The 19,743-nt window shown below is 36.1% G+C and overlaps 1 protein-coding gene across 3 annotated transcripts; it reads right to left on the bottom strand.

Annotated features, from left to right (window-relative positions):
* Positions 1 to 686: 686 nt before the first annotated feature.
* txlna (taxilin alpha) lies at positions 687 to 16,382 on the bottom strand. Of its 3 annotated transcripts, XM_052093054.1 has the most exons (11): positions 16,282 to 16,382; positions 15,577 to 15,732; positions 15,207 to 15,458; positions 12,802 to 12,893; positions 11,015 to 11,185; positions 7,699 to 7,893; positions 7,495 to 7,614; positions 7,318 to 7,392; positions 3,961 to 4,053; positions 2,658 to 2,753; positions 687 to 2,532 (listed from the first exon to the last, which is right to left on the bottom strand). In XM_052093054.1, the coding sequence occupies exons 2-11, from the start codon at positions 15,728 to 15,730 to the stop codon at positions 2,218 to 2,220; spliced, it is 1,563 nt and encodes a 520-aa protein (XP_051949014.1). In that variant the 5' UTR covers positions 15,731 to 15,732; positions 16,282 to 16,382; the 3' UTR covers positions 687 to 2,217. The 3 variants fall into 3 exon arrangements, with proteins under 3 accessions (XP_051949014.1, XP_051949012.1, XP_051949013.1); XM_052093052.1 differs by having other exon boundaries at positions 7,495 to 7,893; XM_052093053.1 differs by having other exon boundaries at positions 7,495 to 7,893; positions 15,207 to 15,455.
* Between the last annotated feature and the right edge of the window lie 3,361 nt (positions 16,383 to 19,743).

Here is a 19,743-nt window from a genome sequence, read left to right as displayed (position 1 = left end):
GGTCTTGTTATTTCAAAAGCGTTACAATGAGAACAGGATGCGTAATATGTTTATTTGTTAGCATTAGTATCATAATAAACACATTATTTCCTACATATCACTATTAGATGGATCTTGATGGTTGTTACATGTTTTTGGTTCCATTATTAATTGCTCTAATTTTGAGCCTCGTTACCTTGGGTCAACCATTCATTTTACAGTAACACTTTATAATAAGTTATATTTGTTAACATTAGTTAATGCATTAGAAATCATGAACAATTATATATATATATATATATATATATATATATATATCGCATTTATTCATCTTTGTTAATAATACTTCCGTTCATTGTTAATTCATGTTACATGAATGTTAACAAACAACTTCAGATTTAAAATTGCTTTTAGTTTATGTTGAACTTAGCATTAACAAAGATAAATAAATGCTGTAAAAGTAATGTTAACTAATGGAACCTTGTTACCATTTTACTATAAATGTATACAAATTATTTACATAGGTTTTTCAACGGACGACCCAAGATCTATAAACAGTATATATATATATATAATAAAATTACAATGATATACAAGATGTATACAAAATTGCTCAATAATTTTCTCTCACAACACGAAAAAAATAAAATGAGCACTTTGAAGTTCAGACTTGCATCATTAATACACAAATCACATTTGGATTTTCTTAGTATTTTAATTTGCAAATAATGTATACAGGTTGTGAGGAGAGGAGGGGGAGACAAATTATCTTTGGTACCTTTTTAGATGGGAGTTCAAATTTTAGCAAGTAAAGAGAATACAATGCATATAAGAGAAAACAATGATTGTGTTACAGACATCTGTAAACAAAAAGACTTGTTCAAACACAACAATTCTAAATCTGTGCATAAACATTGACTGGAATGATAATATGGAAGTTTACATGAAAACATGACACCATATGCACACTGAATGTCAATAGATTTGTACTCCGCTCAGAAGGGTACTGAAATGGTACAAACAGCAGTTACTGTCAGAAAGTACTATGCATGTTCTCAATACACTGAAAAATAAAATCATTAATGAAGAACCCAAAATCCAGAGTTGACATTTAAAGATATAACTGAACGAAGTCACTTTGTGGGTATCTGTACATTAATTTCTCAGCATGTCATTGCTATGTTTACATGCCAAACAGAGATAACAACAGATGAATTGCATAGTGTTCTCACATCATCTTTAATCTGGTCCAGTTGGGCAGGAGATGGATTTATCATTTATTATTTTAATAACTTGACTACGCTAAACATTAATGAACCTACTTACGATAACAGTGTGATCGGTCCACATGGAAATCACAAATTAAATGAAAAACTTTAGTGGTCATAATTGCATTCAAGTGCATGCTCTTAATGTAAAGTTTTACAAAGGGTTAAAGGAATGTGTATACAATACAGGCTATATTAACCGATGAAAGAAAATACAAAAACAATTTATTAATTCTAGTGGGATTTAAAGACTGTGTAACCTAATGTTAAAAGATACATATATGGAGTGTTGTGCAAAAGCATAACGAAATCTGGGTTCGGATTGGAAGAACCCTAAACTCGAAACAATGTTAGCTTACCTGTTGTCTACAGTTATAAATTCTGTAACCTGAAGATGATAAATACATTTTCTATAAAATTAAACTCAAGAGAGAAGGTAATTGGGAGGTGTGAATACACATTTTACATGAAACAATTACTTAACGTGAGAAATTAAATAAAATAGCACCTTAAAAGGCCTGTAAGAGGACATCTGCTCTTTAACTGCAAAGATAATAACGTTTTTACTTTTATTTTAATTCCTTCTGTTTGTCTTTTTCAGCCAAATGGAAAAGAGTAACAATCATTCCTAGATAAGCATTTAATGGACAAAGACATAGCACTCCAAGACAGCAGCAGCATTCCCTGCCCCTCTTAACACAAATATGGAATTTGAGATTTGTTTGGGGGGGTGGGAGGTGAATAACAAAGCAAGCAACATAAAAACCAAAAGAGTAAAAACGCAGCATAGGAATCATGTTGAAGGCACAATCTTCCCTGACAAAATGCAAACCCCTGACAAAATGTAAACCCCCCCAGAGCAGACAAATCAGAATTCCCGCAATGGACTGACTGCTGATGGAGGGTCGGGGGTCTGGTTGAGGAGGTGGGAAGGATTGTGTGTGTCCTGGCCACCCAAAGAGATCAAGACTCAATCCTGGGCTGAGCAAACCTCTCTGTGAGTGTCGGCTTCCAGGTCTGGAGCACAGTGGCATGCCTGGCTACAAGTCTCTGGCTCTGGGCTGTTCTGATGGACAGGGCTGCCCTCCTCTGAGTCTATGGCCTCTTGTTGCGACTCTGCCTCTGTTTCTGATCTGCTCTCTGTGCCTGTTGGACACTCTGGGTTAGAGACCCCCTGAACCTTCTTACTCAGCTCATTACGCTCTATTTGTAAAGCCCTACAGAGCTTTTCCAGTCGCTGCACCTTCACCTGCAGACTTTCAAAATCCTTGTCTCGTAGGGTTTTCTAAAAGGGGCATAAAGACGAGGGATTACACATTTCAGAGAGTATTCAACAGTGCTGGAAAAGCATTGTTTATAGGTAAACAGTGGCATAGACCTTAAACTAAAAGATCTGAGTACAACATTCACCTCTTCTGCCATCTCCAGCAGTGCTTTATTGCTGCTCTCCCAACGTGATCTGTACATGGTTGTTTCCTTCTCCAGCTTCTTGATCTTCTTTGTCATCTGTCACCAGAAATAAACACATTTACAGCACACCATTTTAGCCCCTCCAGTTTTATTTAGGGATGCACCGATACGGAATTTATGGGACGATATAAATAACAAATAATTAAAAAGTTACTTTTTTTTTTTACGTTTTACTTTTTAATCCTTTAACTTGGAACTGCATTTTTTTTTATTAAAAGCTTCTAATTTAAAAAAATAAATACAAATATTCATTGAAAAACATGGAATTTGGACATGCTGTTGGTTTGGCAGTTGTTACTTGAACCAGAAATGTGCCTATATTACATATGTATTCTGATTTGAATGAGAAATAAATGAAAATACACTTGCATAAATGATATGGTGCCCATTTATATGAGTGTTTACAGTAATCCTGTTGACTCGCTAACAGAGAGAGTATAATGAACTTCTAACAGCTGTGACAGCATTAAACCAAAATGAGTCTAAACATACAAACCCTAATCTCGGCATACATGGTGTAACACTTATTTTCACAACCAGACTGCGAGTACATTGGTGGTTTGTGTGTGTTATACATGTGTGCTTATGGACGTGTCATTCATAGACGCTTGTTACAACGCTCTTCTGTGACAGTTCCACTGTATAACTTGGGAAATTTGAACAACAATCATAATGGGAATAGGTAACATCATAAAGATCGAATACCCTCAACTCGTAAATTACAAAAAGCACATTCATTTCACTCAAAAAGATGTGTTTTTAGCCATCTCACTTCACTGAGAATTATTTCAAGACCAATGTACAGTGATGGGTTGGGACTTGTTTTTATCACAGTGCTGTTCTGAAGTAACAATGTGCTATTTCCTACATTCTGTTTATGTTTCATGTATTAATAAGTGAAAATGATTGCCCCAAAGTAACATACATTCATTTTTTGTTGAGTTTCTGTTTTTTGCCTCATGAAACAAACAGAATATGGGAAAACCAGCCCTAAAACAATGTAACAAAATGCAGAGATTGACAAGAGGTTGTCTTTCACTCACACAGAGACATTGTGTGTGTGTGTACATGCACTGTTGCTTGCGGCTGCTAAGTCCCTGCCTGAAGGAAAGATGCCACAGGCAGTCAGAGACCCTCAGCTACAAGCAAATAAACCGTAACAAATTATGGCATTGCAGACTCACCAAGAATGTGTGGGAGAGTAAAGTCAAAGTCTTTAACCATTAAGCAAACAGTTCTTTACCTTTTCCATCTCCTGTTTGAATGTTGTGAACACCTCATTGCTTTTGGAAAGTGTGTTTTGAAACTCCTCAAACTTCTCTGTATATAATGACAACTGGAAGACAAAATAAAGATATTAGACTTGGACTGACTTGCAATGTACTCTTTTCACAAACCGCAAATGGAGCATTTTCATCTTATTTAGTAAAAAAATAAATTTTAATACAATTTTAAATATTAGGTGTACATTTATAATATTTTTCTTGGCTTTTTAATATCCTGGCATTAATAAATAAAATAATAATAAAAAAGGACAAGTAATCCATGCCTATTTTTGCAAAAGTCACAATAGTGGATTTTATTTTCTTTTGCTGCTGGAGAAAATATGAATATATAATAAAATAAGGCACAAATTGTATTTGCTGTGGTCTCTGTTTCACCACTAGAAAAGTTTACCCTTCTTTAGTTCATTCCCACATTCAAAAACCGCAAATGTAAAAAAAATAGAAGAATTGAAGTCTAAACATCAGAATCAGTAACAATTAGGGCTGGGTATCGATACAGACTTCCCTATTTGATTCTGATTCACAAGCTCTCAATTTAATTGGATTCTATCTTGATTCAATATCGATTCATATGGGTACATTTCTGTTACAATAAGGGCTGGGCAGTTTTTCAGATTAATTCTACTTTTGCATTTTGACAGGATTAAAATTTTTTCTTAAATCGAGATTTTGCAAAACAAAATATTGCAAATGCTATAGTTAGATAAACTGTAAATCCACCAAAGATTGAATAAGGAAGAGACAAAGAATTCATAATGCTTGTCTTAATGCCGCTCCTGATCTGATCAGCTGCACATGTGTGGTGCGCCCCATATGACATGTTAACAACACGGAGACTGATATAAAACACAGTCAATGAATTATGATTGTAGCTCAGCTTCGTCCATCATGCAGGTATACACCGGCTTAAGACCATAACTGGCTTTAGAGTGCGCATGTTGATGAACGGTCTTTTTTTCTTTTTACCCATAAAAAAAGCGTAGTTATGCCACAGTTATTGGCACTTCATTTCAAATCATGGAGAGGCTATAAATGGGAGAATCAAACATCCACCACTCTTTTTGCCATGATGATTCAGATGGATTGCACATTATTACTTTTTTCTGTGATGTGTTTCAAGTTTACTCACAGTCCAGATGCACTCTAAACTTTCCAAACAGCTTCAGGTGATATAGACCGCAAAGTATGAAGGAATGATAGTGCAAAAATTCAAAACAAGTAAATACAAAAGCACTCTCGTTGTGGAATAAGTGGAGCTGGAGCTGCCGCTCCGCTGAAGCAAAACATGCATGTTGGAGTTACATCTTTAATGCAGTTATATTTAATACGTTATAGCTTTATTAAAGTACAAATAATATGGAAGCAGGTCATGTAAATAACTTCAAACTCCAAAACTGGCATTTCTCTGTGCGGTCAGCACTTCTTCTATGAGTTGCGAGGATGTTCTGATCTAAAGGGGAGAGATTGAAACTCCTCCTGGCTGATGCACATGCTTTATCTGATGCACACATTTAATGCAGCTAGATTATAACATGATGGCTCGCTATTTATTATCATAATATGTGTCACTGTGCATTGCTCATCGTGAAGAAAATTGGTAATACGCAGCTTTATTAATGAGAGAGAGTTTGCCTTCTGTTAGTTAAAGATGGATTGAAGTGAACAAAAATGTGAGAAAGGGTAGTCTTCACCCCATTATACACTGCAACAAAATAAATAATTGATTTGTTTTTGCTTGTTTTCCAATATAAATATCTAAACTAATTAAAACCACGTAAATTGTCTTTAAAAAAAAAATTGTTATCTGAGAATGTTGAATAGAATATGAAAAATACAAATATTTTTAAATATCTAAATACCCTTTAAAAAAAAAAAAAAATGCATTCACCTGAGCAGCAGCATATACGATATTTAGACTTGCTTTTAGAGAAAAGATCTTGAATACAAGTATATTTTGTCTTTACTATGAAGTATAACCAAGTGAAAAAATACACTTATATACAAAATACACTTACTGTATATTTAAGATACATTCTCTTAAAACAAGTACATTAACAAATAACTTATTTTTTACTTCATGTATCAAGATACATGCAATAATGTATCTTGTTTTAAGGATTTTTAGACAATTGTAAATGAAAAACAAGACAAAAACAGTTGATAACAATAGGATTTTGTGCAGTGAATTTCTTTACTGAATGAAACTTAATAAAATATATATATATATACATATATTTAATTCAGTGAATATCATTTAGAGATATTTTTAAAAGATGATTTTGTCCTCTTTAGAATTAGTAAGCAAGTTTAATACAACCTTTTAAGTTGGGGCACAAGTTGAATAATCAGTTAAGAGCTAATGATTAATCGTTGCAATAATCGCAGAATAGTTGTTCTAATATCGTTAGATTAATCCATTCTCACCCAGTTAATGCTCTTAATTATAAATTAAGATTCTAGGCAACCCTTCAAGGTGCAATTTGAAAATATTAATTTTACAAATTGTATTTTATCATTCATTTTTCATCAGATTGGTCAGACTGAATTTGAAAAATTTTCAAAAGCTAAAATATTTAATCAATTAGTGTCTTGAAAATACAATTATGCTGCGCATGCATGTATGCATGCATATATATAATTGTTTATGTGCATAATTTGTACTTTTTAAAAATATTTAAATTGGAATGTAGAACACATGCTTAATAGGTACGGTCTCTTTAAGATCATCAGCCAGTAAGCACATATAACGAGAGATGATGTCCGTAATTGTTTTAGGGAATCAATGTGTGATTAAAATTGTACTTCTCTTTCAAATCAAACAAAAAAAACAGAAATGGTATTAAAAGAAGCATTATTCAATGACATATGGATCTGTGGCTCTTGGGACACACAGAATGAGTTAAACCAAACTTTTACTCTCAACCTGCAGTTAAAGGACCTCGGTGCTAATAACTTCTTCACTACACTACTCAACTACTGGTGAGTGAAATCTGAACATTCACAGACATAGAAATTTTTAGTCGCATAGCACGAGATTTGGTAGCTCATGCGTTTTGCTTGCATATGCGATTTACTTGCATTATATAGGGTTACTATATAGAGTGAAAGACCGATCTAGGGATTTAAGAATCAATACTGAGGTCACTCAATCGTAGATCACAATGCATCAGAAAATTTATATTTTTACCCAGCCTTAGTAACAATCATAACTGGGACTGTGATAGTAGATGCATGTGCCTTATCACTAGTTGTATCTCTTATTTGGAGATTATCAGCAACTGTGCCTGACTGGCAAATCAACATAAATTCCTCACCTGTTGTTTCAGATGAACTTCCTGCTGTTTCATAAGTTCATACATCCTCTGAGACTCTGATGCCTCTTTCAAGAGCTGTTAGAGAAACGAGAGTCAAATCTTGAGACTGACAGCTCAGATCCATTATATCTGCATGGATAAACTGTAAACCATCTACAGTACATTCATTAAACTCACAAACTCTTTCTCCTTTTGGTGACGGTCCTCCGAGTCTTTGAGCAGCGCCTGTGCCTGGTGAAGCTTTGCATCTACCAGCTGCTGTTGCAGGTCTTTGTGCTTAAACACTTTGTCAATATGCTGCAAGAGAAAACACAAGTTTGGATCACCGTCAATCCTACAGCTCCCACTCATATACCTTCCCCTCATTCTCTTTATTCCCACCTCCTCTCTGAGCTCATACTGCTCAATAAGCTTCTTGAGTTTGTCAGTCAGCTCCATGTTCTCCTGTCTCAGGTTTGCATTACGCTCATTGTGCTGCTCCATCTGAGCCTGGATGTCATTCAGCGTTACCTGGAAGTGTGAGGTCACTTCCTTCCTTTTCTCTTCTTCTAATCGGGCCCGCTGCACACCATCCTCCTGCCAGGGAGAAGCACCAATACAGCCATCACATCACAAGTTACAGATTCTACCAAGATTCTGAACCATCTTGAATTTAAATGCACTTTAAAGCAGTAATTGGCCGTAATGGGTTTTTAACCTCTTAAACTGAAGCAATAAAAACTCACCATTTAAACATAGTGAAAAAAATGCTCATTTTTCATATAACTCCTCAAATAAAAAGACTCCAAATATTAATAAATATATTGTACGCCTTTATAAACTTACGATAATCTGAATAAACTTTTGTTGTCCTTAATTTGTAACCATGTAATTTTGGTTCTGTTCACCCCATCTCCCTCCAAATAGTCTTATTTTATTGGACCACACCAGAGATAGAGAGCAACCCATCTGAAAGAGACTGTCTAGAAGTTAAGCTAAAGAGTGTTGTGCTGAAAAGCCATTTAAGTTTGTTTATTAAAGCTATACCTTTGAGTTGAAGAATCTAGTTCCCTGTGTCCTCCTTTCCCTCCCTACTTCAAGTCGTTACAGTCTGACTTATGTATACTGGACTTAAGCATTTTAAGTGTATACCTTTTTTGCGATATAGCACCCCTTTTTCCACAGAGTTTAAGTTAATGGCCGATGCTGCCATCTAGAGAGAAGGGTGGTTGATGGCCGAAATTATGCTGATCTATACAATAATACAACTTAAAGAAAACATCTCAAATTGGTAAAAAACTGGCCAATATAATTGTATATCACTACATTTTTTTTTTCTTCGAAATTTTGGCTGTGCTAATGCAAACGGCATAAATTGTGCCAAATGTGTATATTTTGGGGGGAATTTTGATATTTCAACCTCCAATACATCTATACTACACTGTGTACACAAAATAGTTACACTCAGGGACTTAAGGACAAAAATGTCCCTATTGAAACCCATTAAAACATTTTTATTTAATCCCAGTGCCATTAAAGCATAAAATCATGAATTATATGATATGCTTTCATTCCAGACCCATGGCTTCAAAATGTAAATGTTTAATATTTTCCACCAGATGGCGCAATTTTTCTCGTGTAGCCTATGGAGCAAATACATGCTTTTTCCCCATTTTCTGTTTGCTTTAATACAGAGCACTGCAGCCCAATTGAATAAATGATGCAGCTAAAATTGTGTGGGTGTGTTAGTATGGATGTCAGTATGTTTTGTATGTTTGTACTGAGAAATGTGTGTGTGTGTGTGTGTGTAAAAACAACAGTGGTTAAATCATGAAAATGAATGAATACAGTCCCTGACAAAAGTCTTGTCGCTTATCTATTTTGTAGAAACACCTGCTATTAACCTGACTTTTAATTAATCAATTGGTGTTAGAAATAGCTCATATGAAAAGCTAAAACCCTCCCAAATGATGATTAATGCACTGAAATAAATTAGTTTCACTGAAAAAAGATTTATCATTTAAACAAGACAGAAAGGTCAAATTTTGGCAAGACAAAAGTTTTGTCGCCTATACAGAAATTGAACAAATTTACTGTAAATACAAAAATATGTCAGCAAATTAAGTAGTGGTGTTGTGAGATCCAAATTTAATATCTTGTATGACTTCCATGAGCTTGAAGGACTGCATCCATGCGGTTTGGCAAGGATTCATACAATTTATTGATGAAGTCATCAGGAATAGCAAAGAAAGCAGTCTTGCATGCCTCCCAGAGTTCATCAATATTCTTTGGTTTCGTCTTCCATGCTTCCTCTTTCATCCTACACCACATACGCTCAATGATGTTCATGTCTGGTGACTGGGCTGGCCAATCCTGGAGCATCTTGATCTTCTTCGCCTTGAGGAACTTTGATGTGGAGATGGAAGTATGCAATGGAGCACCATCCTGCTGCAGAATTTGGCCTCTTTTATGGTTGGGAATATAAGAGGTAGCTAAGATTTCTTGGTATTTTAGACTATTGATGTTGCCTTCCACCCTGCAGATCTCTCGCACACTCCCATACTGCTTGTAACCCCAGACCATGATTTTTCCGCCACCAAACTTCACTGTTTTCTGGGTGAATCTCGGATCCATGCGGGCTCCAGTAGGTCTCCTGCAATATTTGCGGCAACTGTGGTGTAATTCAACAGAAGATTCATCTGAAAAATCCACCTTCTTCCACTTTTCCAGCGTCCATCCTTTTAGCAGGCTGTGGGTCTATTCGAACATGGAGGCCATTTCGAGACAGAATCCGACAAACTGTTCTGGTTGACACAGGGACTTCAGGTGACCAGGTCTCGTGGAGCTCTGCTGCAGTGGAAAATGGGCTGGCCTTGGATTTTCGAGCCAACAAACGGTCCTCTTGAGCAGTTGTCTTGCGGGGTCTGCCTGATCTGGGCTTGTCAAAAATGTCTCCAGTGTCTTCAGATGTTTTTTTTATCCTCTGTACTTGACGCTGAGACACATTGAAGGTGTCTGCCACATCAGCAGTGGATCTGGTCTTCAGCCTCTTGATAATCAAAACTTTAGTCTCTGGGCGAAACTTAGGCATGTTTGCAGAGGTCTAGTTGCAGTTGATGTGAAGGTCTAGTGTACTGGGGTTGTTTTTATACACACCTGAGACCTAATTGATCCATTATTAGTCACAGGTGAAGCTCATATGACAAGGCGACAACACTTATGTCTTTGCAAAAATTGACTCAATGGGCTTTACCAAGCTGTGAATTTTAGAATACTTTAACAGTTTCGTTTTGCACTGAAACATTATTACAAAAGCTGCTGGGATTAAAATGAGCCATTTCTTGTAAAAAAATCTTGATTAGAAATATATTTCAGCGGCCCTTCAGGTCAATTTGTACACAAGCGACAAGACTTTTGTCAGGGACTGTATTTGGTAGTTATGATCAGGACTGATGTTGGTTAAAAAATATTAGTGAAATTATTAATATATCAGTACTATTATGGCAGTTTTTTGACGTGGACATTTGTCCTCTAAGGACCTATGAGTAACTTTTTTTTATTGACACAAAAGGGTTAAAAGGGCTCTCCAAAACAATGATGCATCATGATACATTCAGGGCGTCGCAGGAGGCTGGCATTGTACACATAATGGATTAAACTCCTTACTGTAGGAGCTTACAGAGATCTTGTAATTTGCATTCAGAGTTAGACAGTGTACCTTAAGCGTGCGGTTGTGTCTCTGCAGTTCTCTGCAGAGACTCTCCAGCTTGCTGCGGGCCAGGATGGCCTTGCTGTGTTCATTTCGCAAGTGATCTTTCTCCTGGATCAGCTGTGTCTGCTTCTTCTGCAGAGCTCGCATCTGTTTCTGAGAATTGCGATGCTCCTCTACCTAAGCAAGGCAAAACAGGAGCGGTATTACAATTTGTTTGCATATACAGCACTTTCAACAGTTTATCTCTGTTAATTCCAGTTTTCTGGCCGGGTTGCAAAAAAACGTAAAATTATAACTAAAGATTACGTTTTTTTTTTTACTTAAGGGGTTTATTGCAACCCAGACAATTACCGACATCAACAAATTGACATATACAGAACATCAATTTGCAAACAAAATTCAATTATTTCAAAACATGGTTGCCCATGGATACCATAAAATAAGTCATGAGCTTGAGAAAGCAAGACTGAATAATAATAATAATAATAATAATGCATGGCCTAGGAAGGCCACCGTGCATTGGGAAACAATAATAATTAGAGATTCTGGTTAGCAAGAATTTTTATTTTGGTCAAAATATTAATAACCACACAAATTAGGCATCGTTTAAAGCTTAGAAACTCTACTTTAAAATGCATGTATGCATTATGACCAAAACTGAACAAGTGCTTTGAAATTTGCAGACAAATCAGAAGTTTTCCTTTTTGATAATTTATGAAAAATTGTACTGAACATATTATTGTAATCGGTATAAACTTCAAACTGATCAAATAGCCATGTGTCATAAGTCATTGAAAAGCTCTCAAAGAGTAGAATACATCCAGCCTATTTTTACTCAGACAAAAAAATATAGTGAGTAATGTCCAAGTATATGTCTTTGACATTAATGTTTCATGTGAACAGGTGTTGCTTATTTGTCGTGTATTCACTTAAAACTTCATGAAAAATAAACAGGATTTAAACTATCACATACCATTATTTAGAGCCAGATACCTTTCAAACGAGCCCACACAAAAGGTAATCAGATGCATAGAGCATTAGATAATTGACATGAAGCACAAAAGAACGGTGCACACAGCTTCTGCCTATGAAGTTTTTAGACCCTAGGTTATTTGTAATGCTATAACTTTTGATTGCTTTGTTGAATCAACTCAATTTTACTCAGTTTTAGTTTACATGATTGGGAACAAAACAAAAGCAGTTTTTCAGAGCCACCTTATATATATAATGTCACCCAGAGATATATAAATGTCAAGTCTGAAAAATAAGAAAGTAAATTTTTTGCTCAAGCAGTTTCTTAGGTGGAGATTCTCATAATTTAAATATAGTAATTAATTTGAAAAGTTTTATTTGCAATGATACCAATCACTTGACACTCCTTGTTTTTCATTGAGTTATAAGCATTTAATTTTGGGTATGCCAGTGAAACATGAAATCTTCAAAAACACCCTCAGTGACACATCCAAAGACATGCAAAACTCACAAATGGGCTCCCAATAAAAATGGAGGGCATAATAATGGAGAAAGGACTAATGTGAAAAATATGGGCTGAAAATGGCCTGCATTTCCTGATATTGTTTTCATGTAGTCAAGCTGAAGCCCAGTCAGATGAAATTTGTGCCAAAATCACTGGGCTATTAGCTGCTATGGTGCTATTAACCCTTAATCACCACATTATCACAAAGTCCCATCTCAGCCAATGCACACTGTAATTCATGAACAACATCAGCTGAAACCAACTACATCTGCAAAATTCCTCATCTTTTTAGATGACGACGATCATAATAACTTACCAGCTCAGCATACTTCTTACAAAGGCCAGCCAGTTTCTCCTCTGGAGTGCTCAGTGTGTTTAAGGTCTGCATAAGGAGGGTTATCTCCTTGCCTACAAAACACAAGCAGATAATTTACTTTTAAAAATGTACATGTTATAAAAATGCCAAAGTATGATTAATACAACACAAAAGGCAGAGGAAATAACCAAATGGCCAGTTCATCCTGCCAATGACAAGTGCAGCTATGTCTTAAGCCTAGTACAGGTGGGATAGAACAATCGATGCACTGTAGTACCACAATACTCTTCTGTTATTCTAGAGAATTGATGAAAGCAACTTTGCAATGTTTAAATGTTTTGATTTTTCATCGTATGTATAACAAAATGCATGGGTTCTTTCATTTGAGAATGTAGGTATGTAAACTTTCATGGTGAAAGTCAGCACTGTAGAAAATCAGACTCGGAATGCCGCTGCTGCATTCAAATCAAGTGTGTGGGTTCGCTTGGATTGTAAACCAAAGAACGATCATAAAGGGATAGTTCACCCCAAAATTTAAATTTCTCTCATTATTTACTCACCCTCATGCTACCCCAGATGTGTATGACTTTCTTTCTTCTGCTGAACACAAAGATTTTTAGAAGAATATTGAAGCTTTGTAGGTCCATACAATGCAAGTGAATGGTGACCAAAACTTTGAAGGTCCAAAAAGCACAAATGCAGCATAACAGTAATCCATATGACTCAAATGGTTAAATCCATATCTTCTGAAGCCATATGATAGGTGTGGGGGAGAAAAAGACCAATATTTAAGTTATTTTTTACTATAAATACTCCTCCCCGCCCAGTCGGTGGCGATATGCATGAAGGTGAATCACCAAAAACAAGAATAAAGTGGAAGTGGAGATTTATAGTTTATATATATATATAGCTGAGATATTCTTCTAAAAATCTTAATTTGTGTTCTGTAGAAGAAAAAAGTCATACCCATCTGGGATAGCATGAGGGTGAGTAAATGATTTGCAATTTTTGGGTAAACTCTTTCTTTAAAGGTCCACTCAGCATTTTTGTCCTCATTAAAAAAAGTTTTAATCCTAAAGAAATTAATTGTAATTTTGAAACATATGTACAAAGCATTGAGCAGTCACATGAGATGAAGGTTATTTCAGTAACCTTAGTTTTATTCTACATGGAGAGGGTCCCCTTATTAGTTTGTGAATCAGGCTTTACTGGTCATGATATGCGTTTCGTGCTGCTGATTTAGTCATTGTGCTGCTGAATGGTTGCACAGGCAACACTGTCAGAGTGGAGGAATGCACATTCAAAAATCCCCAAGTTCCCAACCATAAATTCACAGTCACACAAACCTACATGGCGAAATAAAGCCATATCAATGCAAGTCTGCGCGATAGTTAATTTTGCACAATGGACTTCCGTTGCTGAAGAATGTCCTCTCACAGATTTCAAGTTTGGTGAACTTCGACTGCCGAATTTGCGTTGACCAAAAGGAAGTTGGTTGGTTTGGCAGTGACCTCTGTGTGAATGGTGTGCTGTACACAGCTACACTGAATATCGACTATGGACAAGGATATCATTTTACCGGCGTGTTTCTATTTAACGGAAGTCTCACAAAGAATAAAGTGCAGCATTAAAAAAAGAGGCTGCTTTACAATTACTTATTTGCTGGTTTCACACATGGCAGACATCCGCCCACACCTTCTTCGCACAAAGAATTTCTCTTTGCAAGGGTAAATGTAACCGTGCCTTAAATAACAGTTCGTAAATACTTAATCACAAAGATAACTGATAAAAATATATGTCTAAAAATGCTTAATATAATCCCACAAATAATTTTAAATATTTCAAATCTTACCTGCCTACTTATTTTCCAAGCTAAACAACAAATCAGAAACTGCTTTTTTCTAAGATGATGTTCTGAATAGTGAATTTTGCCTATTCCGATAACTAAGGTGTGGGAAATGCTGATATCGATTAATTGGTTGATCGTTTTTCAAATTGATTTGAAGAATGTAAAATAAAAAATATCATATTCTTTCTTTACTATATTTTGTTCAACCAAAATCCCAATAATAACCAGGAAAAAATAAGATTTGGTATATAACGTGGGACTTTTAAGTATAAACAAGCCCGAAACACATTAGTGACTCTTATTTTGAAATGACTAAATGATAAACTATCCACAGATTATTGCAGACAACTGATAGTTTCAAAAAGCAACTATCGGCACAGATTAATCGGTAAAACTGATTTATCGGTCTACCTCTAATCTTTTTTTTATATATCAAAACACTTTAATGCACATTATTTAGCCTTTATAAGTGTAATTGTAGGGTAACATGAAGAAGTGCAAGTGGCTGGCTTTGCACATTCTTAAGTGGCAATATTTTTGTCAGGCACTCACTCACCCAGTCCCTTTACTTTCTTCTTCTCCTGCTGTTTCTTCTGGTCCTTCTCCATGCATCCGTTACCGTTCAATTTGGCCTCCTCCTGCTTGCTGTCCTCCTTCTCGGACAGACCGTTAACTTCCACACCGTCAGGCTGGTCATTGGTCCCAACACCTCCGTCCGCATGGCAGTATGTGCTAAGGATGTCCTCCAGCTGTCTGCACAGTTCCTCAGCCATGTCACAGGAGGAAGAAACAGCTCCAGCCTCTGCTACTGAGAACAAAATGAAGAAACACTCAACAGTGTCAGTCCACAACCACAACTGATCTGCCCATAATTATAATGTGTTTTTAGAACACAAATTATGTCAGTTTCTCGGCTGATGGCTTACAGCCTTCATCCGTTTGGGGGTTAAGGTTTGCTGTGCCGTCCGGCTGTGATTCTGGTTCTTTAGGGCTATTGGTCATTTCAGAGGCTGCTGTTCTCTCCTCAGTATCATCTGCACTGCTGTCAGCAATTGGGTCCTCCATTTCCCTCCTCTGCATTGCTGAGCCATAAACAAATACGAAAAAGACACCCTAGTTATGAATGAAATAAGACGCATTTGCACTTTACGACAGCTTGAACAGTTTATATTTCAGAAGAGAGAGAGAGAGAGAGCTGCACAGCACCTTTTAGATGTATATAAGGAGTTTAGTGTGTTTAAGACAGGTAAAACAATCCAGATTCAAATGCCTTGACTATTTAACTAATTTTACAAACACCGTCTTCACACGCAAATCACCAAACACGAACTTCAAACGAGTGGCAGTTTTTGAAATGGCTCGTTCAAGTTTCTGTCAGCAATACAACTGCTTTGACAACAACAGCAAATGTTCAAAAGCAAAGAAAACGTGTTGCTTTACACCAACTATAACTGTTAATAAATGAACAAGTAAGATTAAAGTCTGGAGGTGTGTAGCATCTCGCTCGACTTGTTTAGCAGTCGACGCAAACCAAACGCACAGTACACATCTGTTAATTGTACAGTCTTACAGTTTCACATGACAGTCAGTCTGAGTTACTGTGCTGTACAGTAATAGTAGTATAATAATACCAGTGTTTCAGTTTGGTCCAAGTAAGAACTTCAAATGTTTGTAGCCACTCTTCTCACTTCCAACTGCTTCTCCAACGGACACAGAAACACACGAAGATGATTGGTCGAGGGGAAGCAGTCTTCCGCTTACACTAAACCAGTGCGACGGCATGGTGGGAAAACACCAGCCAAACTAAAAGACTACAATCTTTACCGTTGCGTAAATGTGTGTGTATTTACAGGTGAAACTCGAAAAATTACAATATCGTGCAAAAGTTCATTAATTTCAGTAATTCAACTTAAAAGGTGAAACTAATATATTATATAGACTCATTACAAGCCAAGTAAGATATTTCAACCTTTATTTGATATAATTTTGATGATTATGGCTTACAGCTTATGAAAACCCCAAATTCAGAATCTCAGAAAATTAGAATATTGTGAAAAGGTTCAGTATTGTAGGCTCAAAGTGTCACACTCTAATCAGCTAAACACCTGCAAAGGGTTCCTGAGCCTTTAAATGGTCTCTCAGTCTGGTTCAGTTGAATTCACAATCATGGGGAAGACTGCTGACCTGACAGTTGTGCAGAAAACCATCATTGACACCCTCCACAAGGAGGGAAAGCCTCAAAAGGTAATTGCAAAAGAAGTTGGATGTTCTCAAAGTGCTGTATCAAAGCACATTAATAGAAAGTTAAGTGGAAGGGAAAAGTGTGGAAGAAAAAGGTGCAAAAGCAGCAGGGATGACCGTAGCCTGGAGAGGATTGTCAGGAAAAGGCCATTCAAATGTGTGGGGAGCTTCACAAGGAGTGGACTGAGGCTGGAGTTACTGCATCAAGAGCCACCACACACAGATGGGTCCTGGACATGGGCTTCAAATGTCAAATGTCTTACCTGGGCTAAAGAAAAAAAGAACTGGTCTGTTGCTCAGTGGTCCAAAGTCCTCTTTTCTGATGAGAGCAAATTTTGCATCTCATTTGGAAACCAAGGTCCCAGAGTCTGGAGGAAGAATGGAGAGGCACACAATCCAAGATGCTTGAAGTCCAGTGTGAAGTTTCCACAGTCTGTGTTGGTTTGGGGAGCCATGTCATCGGCTGGTGTTGGTCCACTGTGCTTTATTAAGTCCAGAGTCAACGCAGCCGCCTACCGGGACATTTTAGAGCATTTCATGCTTCCTTCAGCAGACAAGCTTTATGGAGATGCTGACTTCATTTTCCAGCAGGACTTGGCACCTGCCCACACTGCCAAAAGTACCAAAACCTGGTTCAGTGACCATGGTATTACTGTGCTTGATTGGCCAGCAAACTCGCCTGACCTGAACCCCATAGAGAATCTATGGGGCATTGCCAAGAGAAAGATGAGAGCCATGAGACCAAACAATGCAGAAGAGCTGAAGGCCGCTATTGAAGCATCTTGGTCTTCCATAACACCTCAGCAGTGCCACAGGCTGATAGCGTCCATGCCACGCGCATTGAGGCAGTAATTAATGCAAAAGGGGCCCAAACCAAGTACTGAGTACATATGCATGATTATACTTTTCAGAGGGCCGACATTTCTGTATTTAAAATCCTTTTTTTATTGATTTCATGTAATATTCTAATTTTCTGAGATTCTGAATTTGGGGTTTTCATAAGCTGTAAGCCATAATCATCAAAATTATATCAAATAAAGGCTTGAAATATCTTACTTTGCTTGTAATGAGTCTATATAATATATTAGTTTCACCTTTTAAGTTGAATTACTGAAATTAATGAACTTTTGCACGATATTCTAATTTTTCGAGTTTCACCTGTATATATATATATAAAATGTATGTATGTATGTATGTATAATCGTATATATTGTTATATATATAAACTATAGGGTTCTTTTTGACCAATTAATTTCCAGTCGTTTCTGATGACTGGAAATTGGATTTAATCAAAATAATTTTAACTGACCAATAGGCTAATGAATCATTTAGACTGATTTGTGAATAATTACGACCAATAATCCTACAATTTTAAGTCAAACAACGATTAGCACACAATTGCTGACGTGTACAAAATATACATTTCTAGGTTAGTAAATATCTTAGACCAGAAAAAACTAGAAGAAAAAAGAAAATACATTTCCATTATTTTTCCAGGCCTGAAAACACTTTTTAAAAATTCCCAGATATTTCAAGGTCTTCCAAATCTGTGGAAATCAGGTAACTATGGTGTTTTTGTTTTTAAATCAGAAACCAAATTTACCATGGTACATTTTTGTAAGACAGGTATCTTGGAATTAGTTATTATTACGGACCATAAAAACAATATATTTTAAGTACTGTATTTTGTTATTTTTAAATATTTAAATTCTAAAATAATGTATTTTTGGATCATGTTTTTTCACAATACATATTGTACCAAAGCATGTATGGGAAGGCACAAATCTTTGAAAAGATGCTTTGGAACAATATGATAAATATAAAATAAAATAAAAAATAAGTTTAAAATAACAATAGAATTTCTATGCAGTATTCGGTAGAGGCTAAATTAAAGTCAAAGAGATCAGTAGCTATTGGCCTACCTAAAAACACATATTGCTTGGAAAGTTTCATCATATACATCATATTTGAACATATTTAAGGTCTTGGGCTGTTGCCATCTTATGGACACATTTTGACAAGAACACTGAAATCAGATTACTTTATTAATTACTTTACTATCTAAAAAACGTTAAACTTACCAAATTCAAAATAATATCTATATTTCTTGCTTGTTCGTTATTACACACAAAATACACTCAGCATGTTACATGTCTCCTTCACAATGACTCTTTACAGAGTCATAATTCATGGATTGTAAATAAATAATACACTCGCTGAGCACTTTATTAGGAACACTTTGGTCCCCGATGTGATCCTGTTGTAGCCCATAAGCCCAAGATTCAATGTGTTGTGCAGTCTGAGAATATGTTCTTCTCACCGCATCTGTACAGAGCGGTTATCCGAGTTACCATAGACTTTGTCAGTACAAACCAGTATGGCAATTCTCTGTTGACCTCTCTCAGCAAGGGGTTTTTCATACACAGAACTTCGGTTCACTGAGTATTTTTATATTTGGCACCATTCTGAGTAATCTCTAGAGACTGTTGTGTGAAAATCCCAGAAGATCAGCAGAAACAGAAATACTCAGACCAGCCCGTCTAACACCAACATCATGCCACAGTCCAAATAATTGAGATCACATTTTTTCCCATTCTGATGATTGATGTGAACATTTACTGAAGCTTCTGACCCGTATCTGCATGATTTTAAACATTACAATGCTGCCACATGATTGGCTGATTAGATAATCTAATTATTAATTTGTTGTACAGGTGTTCCTAATAAAGTGCTTACTGAGTGTTTATTAGAAATAAGCATAACCCTATAGATATTAAAGTGATGAAATTAATTGAAAGACAGTAACTGTAATCTGATTACAACAATTTAAAATGTAATGCATTAAACTACTG

This window comes from Xyrauchen texanus, chromosome 26 (genome assembly GCF_025860055.1).
Source record: "Xyrauchen texanus isolate HMW12.3.18 chromosome 26, RBS_HiC_50CHRs, whole genome shotgun sequence".
In the NCBI taxonomy this organism is placed as follows: domain Eukaryota; kingdom Metazoa; phylum Chordata; class Actinopteri; order Cypriniformes; family Catostomidae; genus Xyrauchen; species Xyrauchen texanus.
This window is presented reverse-complemented; position numbering and strand designations above follow the sequence as displayed.

Excerpts from the sequence above, each read along its gene's own strand:
- txlna (XM_052093052.1), bottom strand. The coding sequence starts at position 15,730 with ATGCAGAGGAGGGAAATGGAGGACCCAATTGCTGACAGCAGTGCAGAT. Across the intron at positions 7,894-11,014 it reads GACACAACCGCACGCTTAAG|GAGGATGGTGTGCAGCGGGC; the intron begins GTACACTGTCTA and ends TCTCCCTGGCAG. Across the intron at positions 7,393-7,494 it reads ACCAAAAGGAGAAAGAGTTT|CTCTTGAAAGAGGCATCAGA; the intron begins GTGAGTTTAATG and ends TTTCTCTAACAG.